The sequence below is a fragment of the Mugil cephalus genome, chromosome 10, assembly GCF_022458985.1.
Source record: "Mugil cephalus isolate CIBA_MC_2020 chromosome 10, CIBA_Mcephalus_1.1, whole genome shotgun sequence".
NCBI classification, from domain to species: domain Eukaryota; kingdom Metazoa; phylum Chordata; class Actinopteri; order Mugiliformes; family Mugilidae; genus Mugil; species Mugil cephalus.
This window is the reverse complement of record NC_061779.1, coordinates 25291757-25299468: the sequence shown is the minus strand read 5'-3', so window position 1 is coordinate 25299468 and position 7712 is coordinate 25291757. Positions and strand designations below refer to the sequence as shown.

The 7712-nt window shown below is 42.7% G+C and overlaps 1 protein-coding gene across 4 annotated transcripts; it reads right to left on the bottom strand.

Moving 5' to 3' along the window:
- Positions 1-646: 646 nt before the first annotated feature.
- zgc:172145 (Ferritin light chain, oocyte isoform-like) lies at positions 647-6903 on the bottom strand. Of its 4 annotated transcripts, none has more exons than XM_047595398.1 (3): positions 6592-6903; positions 3572-3718; positions 647-1518 (listed from the first exon to the last, which is right to left on the bottom strand). In XM_047595398.1, exons 1-3 carry the CDS (start codon positions 6760-6762, stop codon positions 1228-1230), a joined length of 609 nt encoding a protein of 202 aa, XP_047451354.1. In that variant the 5' UTR covers positions 6763-6903; the 3' UTR covers positions 647-1227. The 4 variants fall into 4 exon arrangements, with proteins under 4 accessions (XP_047451354.1, XP_047451356.1, XP_047451355.1 ...); XM_047595400.1 differs by having other exon boundaries at positions 3572-3655; XM_047595399.1 differs by having other exon boundaries at positions 6637-6903.
- Between the last annotated feature and the right edge of the window lie 809 nt (positions 6904-7712).

Below are 7712 nucleotides of genomic sequence, written 5' to 3'. Positions count from 1 at the left end.
ACACAGGAGTTGGAGTCGGAACTGTCTGTAAACACCAAACTGGTATCACAGAACGACTGGCAGTGAAGGCTGACTCTGGTGACTGGATCAAGAAGTTGCATTTGAACAAGCAGCAAAGACTACAGCTGACAGCCAGCTGGCAAAAAGGTCTGGGCCTACGTCAAATGAAATAACTCTTCATACCACTAGGTGGCAGTCATCTATATTTACCACTAACAAAGCCATTAACAAGGAGAAACTGAAAAAGTTACTATTAGCTGAGAGTTACTACAGCCTCGGGGTTGCTTGTCTTATCCTTGAAAAAGAACTGTGATAAGCTAAGATTTGGATCAGAACCTTTCAAACTTAAGAAAATCCACCAGTACATATTCTCTTGGTGGGATATCTGAGTCTAAAACACATGTCCTAGATAGACAGAGGTCACCACTCTACATGGGCCTTCTGAGGGTGTCCTATGGTGACTGGAAAACAGAATGTTGTTAGTGGGGGTCTTTGGGTCCTATGGGTTGAGGGGAGGGGTTTCTGTTGATCATCCCACAGATACTTGATCAGTTTGGGATCTAGTGAATTTGGAGGCCAGGACCTTGTGCTGTTCTTCATGTTTTTGAGTGGTTCCTAAAGTGTTTATGTATGTGTGTCAGGCTGCATCCTGCTGGGGATGGCTGCTGTCATCAAGGAGTGTCATTGCTATGGGGTGGGGGTGTCTGGTCTGGTTTAGGTGGGTCGTACATGTCTAAGTAACATCTATATGAATGCCAGGTCCAAAAGTTTCACCAAAATGGTGTGTTAGCATCATTCTTCAATTATGCTGCTAAACCCCTTGTTTTGGCTACTCTCTGTGCTTCAAATGATAGCAATTGGAATGCTCATGTTGGGGTTACACATAAAAATTGTTCTTTTAATGAAACCGCTGCCACACCAGAAGACTTTCAGAGTAGATGGTGTCAGTAGGTGGCAATAAAAATTATAATATGACTGTTTTGAATGCCGAGGACATGTAATGTGATATTTGTAGCACTTTTAAAGTGCATTTGGTGCATCGACCTAAGCTAAACATACACCTGTCACATCTGTGCTCGTATGACTCTTGACTCTGGGGTAACTAATTACAAATCATGTTGTCCAAAACTGCAGAAAATCAAATCTCTTTCAAATTTAAATTTCTCAAAATTAATACAGATAGTCACTTCCTGTTTCATTTAAATCCAAGACTTTGAAATGGGCAGGCTATCTGGTGAGTTCTTCCTGGAGCTCATTCAGGATGTACTCCCCGAACCCCCCTGTCTGGTCATTGGTACAACCAACCCGGCGGGCACTGGTGAGCAGGTCGCCCAGCAATTTGAGGCGGTCCACCCGCGGCCCCAGAAAGACGTTCTTCACAACGTGACTGGTGTGTGGGTCTCCTTGCTCTCGGGCCAGCTGACTCAGCTCTACCATGACACTAGCCTCTTCTTTCAGCTGGAGGAGCAGCAGCTCCAGAGCAGGCAGCAGGGCACACACGGCCTCACACCCAGGCTTCTGAAAGATGAAAGACACACATAAAAGCTGTGTTAAGTTATTGGGATCCTGATCTACTGCAAAGACCACAGCTTTATGCCAAACTGACATCCAGAAACACTAAATTAAATGTAGCAATCATGGCATGCCTGAATAGTCCCCTTGCAATGAGCTCTTACCACTATTTGTCAGTGAGGAGATACACATGAGCACAGCGCAACACATGAGATACACAGCAGGCTAGCAGTCTTGTTTTTCCACTGACTAGTGTAATGTATGATGGAAAACATCCATAGCCAAGGACAAACATTGGCAGACCCCATTAAACCTGAAACCTTTACCCATTTCTTGAACCAGTGATTGTAACTCTTCTCCTTCTCTATCATATGCTCTTGTTACTTTTGCTCTTAACTGTAGTTACAGTGGTATGAGATGCCATTTGGGTGCCTTTAAAACAAAGTGACCCACAACAGGAAATTTAAAAAAAAAAAAAAAAGAGAGAGCGATTAAGAGAGTCTGAGGGGCTGTCCTGTCGGCGACACACAACTTAAGTAACGGATAACAAGGTATCTCAAACTGCTGCTGACTGGTTCCGGGCCTCAGGCCTGAAACGATTTTACACAACTCATAAACTTGGGGCGGCGGTCAGAGGCCACTCTGTGACGCGCCAATGCCACCACTGTCCAATCCGCTTGCCATCTGGAAACACCATCACGCCACCATCCCTCTGCTGTAGCATTAATCTTGCCAATTTTCCGGGAACTCAGTGGGGGGAAATGTACACCCTGACCAGCTTATGTCCAGAGCTACGGGCAGGTCTCCAGAGGTTTAAACTCACTCGCTCTTTCTCCGGTCTCTTGGTATCTTAACCAACCCTCACCCTGCCTGATCGCTAACACCTGGCCCCAAATGAAGGACTCCATTCCAAAATGAGATATCTGCAGTTTTTTTAAGAAAAGAAGAGAAACAAACATGCAGAGATGGAGAGACACCTGCTCTGACAAAATGACAGATAGCACAAGAGGAAAAATAAATCCACATGTTGGGACAGTTTGGGATGAGCGTGAGGCTGCTGATGGAGTAAAATGAGAAGGCAGTTACAGACTGAAGCTTCTCTGTCTCACAGATAAAGTTCAGATCATAAATTTTATTTCAAAATGGATCCGTAAATCAGCTCCTCAGCCCATCCTGCCAGGTCTGTCTCTGGGGAGCAAATGTTCTTGACCCTGGCCTCTGACTGACTTCTATGTGTGGCTCTGAATGTGATGGAAAGCAATCAAGTACATTTACTCAAGTATTACACTTCACTAAAACATGAAAAAAATGTAAATATTCAGTACTAGGCACTTAAGTAAATGTAAATTTGTAAAAATGTTATATATAAAATCTCAAATGTTAACCATGAGGAGCTAGATTGTTCTTCATCACAAACCTTCAAAAGGTGAAAGGATTGAAGAGTTTGGATTTGACCTGGGTGTAATTTTTCATAGAACTACAAAAGTAACTAAATATATAACTTTTTGGCTGTGTAACACAAGACTAGACTGCTAGCTAATGTGCCTGTTCTGTATTGTGTTGAGTGTTCACTGTTTAATGTACAGTCAAGGAGCAAATTGTAGAAAATAAGTGAAAATGCTGTCACCCCTAAATGTCACCCCTCCTTTGGTAGGAGGACTTAGTGTAGCTCCTGGGCCCAGGGAATGTTTGATGGTCGCTTTGGAGATGCTGCAGCTGATGCTGGTGGGCCCACTAAGTTTCAAGATTTGCCAATGTAATGCTCAGTCTCTTTTAGTTGTGTTTGGGTTTCTGAAAAAACTCAGAAATGTTTGAATATTTTTGCACATACACTGGACCTTCATTGACAGATGTCATGAGGTAAGCCTTACTTTTTGTCACTGTGGCTTACAATAACGCTTTTCAATCAAGTCAGTTACTGTTTCAGGTGAATTTCACAAAAAAGACAAATTAATCCAACAAATTTTCTTTCCTTTAAGGTTGAAGATTCATGTTTGGTTTGGGGCATGTCCAAACATCACATACTGTACGTGTGGTTACATTGTCTGACACCTTTTACCTGGATATCCTTGCTGCAGTAGGTGCCACCCCTCTCTGCCAGGTAGGCCAGCATGGCCTCAGCCTCATCCTGCTGCTTCAGCGCCTGGTGGTGGAAGAAAGACACAACACGGGGCAGAGGGATGTCTTCCCGCTCAAACACCGTAGTCTGCAGGGGATAAAACATGTTCTGCAATATCATGTCATTTGACACGTCCATTGTCTTAAAAATCACTCTCAGACTCAAACAAAGCCTCAATCTGGTCAGACTCCCTACTGCAGGGGTCAAACTCAGTACATGTGGTCACTGGGAACACCAAAGCTCCATCCAAGTCTGGCTTTTTGCCTTCATCCTCATGTCAAGAAAACTAATCTTCTTTGTCTTTTAAGTCGATCCGGAGGATGGAACCAGTGGTATTTTATTTCCCACAGTCTCTTTCTCAAAATGTCCAATGTAAGTCTGACAATGTACTGTACTAGACGTGTAGTTTTAACTTTTCAACAATCAATCATTCAATGGTGTAAATACAGCTCATGTTTAAAAGAGAATTAATTGTGATTTTGGTCAACAGTGTAGCTGTGCCCCAGTCTCGGCCATTTCAGGACTAAATACAATGTATCAGGTTGCCAAATTGCCTTTACATTTAACAACTCAATATCACACAATCCATTGTGTCTGAGGCCCATGATGGCAGTTGCTCATATGTTACACCTATGACACTGACATTTTCACATGAATAATGTTTTAAGAGATAATGTTTCAAAATTGGGCGGCACAGCGGCTCGGTGCCTTCCAGCGAGAAGGTTGGGGTTCGAGTCCAGCTCAGGTCTTTCTGGGTGGAGTTTGCATGTTCTCCCTGTGTCCACGAGGGTTTTCTCCGGGTACTTTCCTCCCACCTCCAAAGACATGCTCTTTAGGCTGATTGGTTACTCTAAATTGACACTGGGTGTGAGTGTGAATGGTTGTTTGTCTCTGTGTTAGCCCTGCGACCTGTCCAGGGTGTACCCCACCTCTCTCGCCCGATGCCAGCTGGGATAGGGTCCAGCAACCCCCGCAACCCTAGTGAAGGATTAAGCGGTAGTAGGAGATGAGATGAGATGTTTCAAAATCATATGTTGTTGATCAAATGTGTGTTCTGAATCGTCAGTACGTTGAATTTGTATCTTCCAGCGAGAAGCAAGGCTTGATTTCTGATGCTGTAATGTGAGTCTGATCATGTTCTTGATATGACTGATCCACTTTCTGTTCAGTGTCTACGCTCTTTAGCCGGCGGCTGTGGTCGAGTAGACTGGCTTGTCCATGAACCAGAGGTTTAGCGGTTTAAACCCCAGTACACGCCACATCCCGAGTGGAGCAAGGCAGAAGAGTTTTACGAGACCACTTAAAACCCATCAGCTTTTTTTCCTGATGTGATGTTTCCCACTGTCACAAAGGTATCTAATAAAAGCAAAACCAACTCAAGTCGCACCTGACAGAACGAATTTGATACATACCATGAAGTGAGACATAAACACTAGATATAAAAATCTAAAGTATTGCTATTTTGAGTGAGTAAAAACTGTTTAAAAAAATGTTTACATATTGTCCATGTGACTGCCAGTCCAATGACATGCCTGCTAGGTTAACTGGTGATTTTATGTTGGCCCTAGATGTGCATGTCAGAGTGAATGGGTTTAGTGTGCTTGGCCCAGGCAGCTCCAGCTTTTTGATTTTTTGGAACATTTCTTAAAGTCCCCCGAGTGTGCCATATGCCGAAGTGTCCCTGAGCAAGGCACTGAACCCCCAGTTGCTCCCAATGCAACTGGCATTGGTGTGTGAATTTGTGTGTGCTTGTGTGAGTGAATGGGTGGATGTGTCTCTGACTGTAAAAGCGCTTTGAGTACCTTTGAGTAGGTAGAAAAGCGCTATATAAGAGCAAGACCATTTACCATTTAAAGTCCTATTCAGCAACAACGATACAACAACACTAACACTAATGCTTCCTACTTAACTTAACTTAACTACTTAACTGTGTGACCTCTGATGTGGCCCTTCTTTAACATTTATAAAAGGTTTAGTAGCTACAGTAAATTAACCGGACAAACAGATCTCCATCATCATCATCATCATCATCATCATCATCATCATCATCATCATCTCATCCACTACACTGGAGAGACAGAGGAGCTCATTCTCCAGCAGACTGATTCAGCTCTGCTCCCAGAGTGAATGCTACAGAACTTCTTTTATACTTTACTCTATCCAGCTGTATAACAGCTCAGCTTTCTGCAACAGAACTTCATGTTACTCATGTTAATATTTTCATTATATTCTGTCTTTCTTTTTACCCAACAGTGTTTTTTATGGGCGACTAAGTGACTGCGAGCAAGACATTTCCCTTGTGGATAATGAAAGTCTGTCTACATTAGCGTATTTGTGCTACTAGGTATTGAGTTTAATGTGACCTTATCTTGACCGGGTGTATTTCTAGCCCATGTCATTATTATGGAAAGAATACACACATATATTGTGTGTAGTCTGTGTTAAGGACCTAAGGCAGTATTTCTTAAGTCAGAATGATTAGAAAGTCAGTGTTATGGTGAGTAGTTTTTATTTACTGTGGTCTTAGCCCAGGTCTTATCAAGGTCATACGCTGCTTAGTGGTGTTATTGTGTTGTGGACACTGAGGCACTGGTTTATGATGAATGCTTTTTGTTATTATTATTATTTATTATTTCTTCCTGTGAATGTAGCTCATTTAGTATGTTTAAAGATAAAGGTATTACACTGAATAGTGGCTAGTTCTGCTATTGAATGTGGTATTTATCATAGTTAAATAAAGTTCAGATATTTAGTTGCCTTATATCAAATAAATATAGATAAACAGTTTCCATGAACAGTGTCAAGTGGGTTCCACTTTGTACTGCTTTGCTAGTGATTTCCTGATTAAAACCCTCCCTGTCACTAGTAGTTGATTTCGACAGAGCTCACTTTCTTTCTTTTTATTTATTTATTTATTTATTTATTTATTTATTTGCATGCTGCGTAGTTGCGTCTCCTACCAGAGCCTGCAGCCGGTATACTCCCTCCCACAGCAGGCTGCTCACCCCGCACAGAGCCTCCTCCACGGCGGCAGGCAGGTTGTGTCTGGCCCGGCTGCTCGCTCCGGAGCTCCGGTGCGCCCTGCACAGCGGCAGGCTGCTCTTTAACCTCTTCCCTGCGGGCTCGGCCATGGTGTTACCGCACTGATCCCGGAGAAACTCAATCCGCACTGACGGTACTCTGATATATCAACAGTGTGTTCAGGTAAATAACAGGTGACAAACGCCGAGTCCTCTCCCTGCCGACCTTAACATCAGGGTAAATTTAGCCTGCGTGCATCAACTGTTTCCCGTTCAGCGGCTCAAGTTCATCCGGTGCGCTAGGGCTCAGAGCTGCAGGACCTGTAATTCTACTGTAATCATATGATGGTGGAAATAGGGATGATAAAAAGTTTTATCCCCATAAGTTTCCCATTTCTTTCGTATAAATGCATACAAATTCATTTATAATGACGTAGCTCCAATAAATATATGGTGCTCCAGTCACCCCCCACACACAGACACACACACACACACACACAGTTTGGGAGGAACTCCCTGAAGGACTGGCGTACTTGACTTTGGTTGGATGGTTACTGCTGTAGTTTGTAGTTGGAATATTGTTTGTCAGTTTTGGGGCAGATGTTAATACTTGCACTACTATCATGCAAAGGGTTTGCCTGGATATAGGGATATAGTATCCTTTTACTTGTTTAGGTGTAAAAATATGTGTAACACTAGTCTAATCGTATGACAGAGGAGATAGGTCTATTTTCTTTCTGATTTCTTTTATTTAAACACATATAGATTGATTTGTGATGATATAAAAATTTGAAAAAAAATTAGGATGTTGTGGTGCCCTCGGGAAAAGTATAAGAAATGCAAATGGATGCTGAATGCAACTGGGGAAGGGAAGACAGAGCATCAGCAGGGGAGGTACCAACAATTAATTGTGGGGATTTAGTTTGACATAGCCGTTTATAAGGACATATTTCCAAATATTACTAAAGACAAGAATTCAATATTTTTACATGTGGTCACTATTTCTGATTGAAAGTGTTGAAGCCCAAGGCCTGCTTCACTCTATGAGCAGGAGCCTGTGG

Coding starts and splice junctions, on each gene's coding strand:
- zgc:172145 (XM_047595398.1), bottom strand. CDS start 6,762: ATGGCCGAGCCCGCAGGGAAGAGGTTAAAGAGCAGCCTGCCGCTGTGC. Junction 3,719..6,591: donor TATACCGGCTGCAGGCTCTG/GTAGGAGACGCA, acceptor TATCCCCTGCAG/ACTACGGTGTTTGAGCGGGA. Junction 1,519..3,571: donor ACTGCAGCAAGGATATCCAG/GTAAAAGGTGTC, acceptor TTCATCTTTCAG/AAGCCTGGGTGTGAGGCCGT.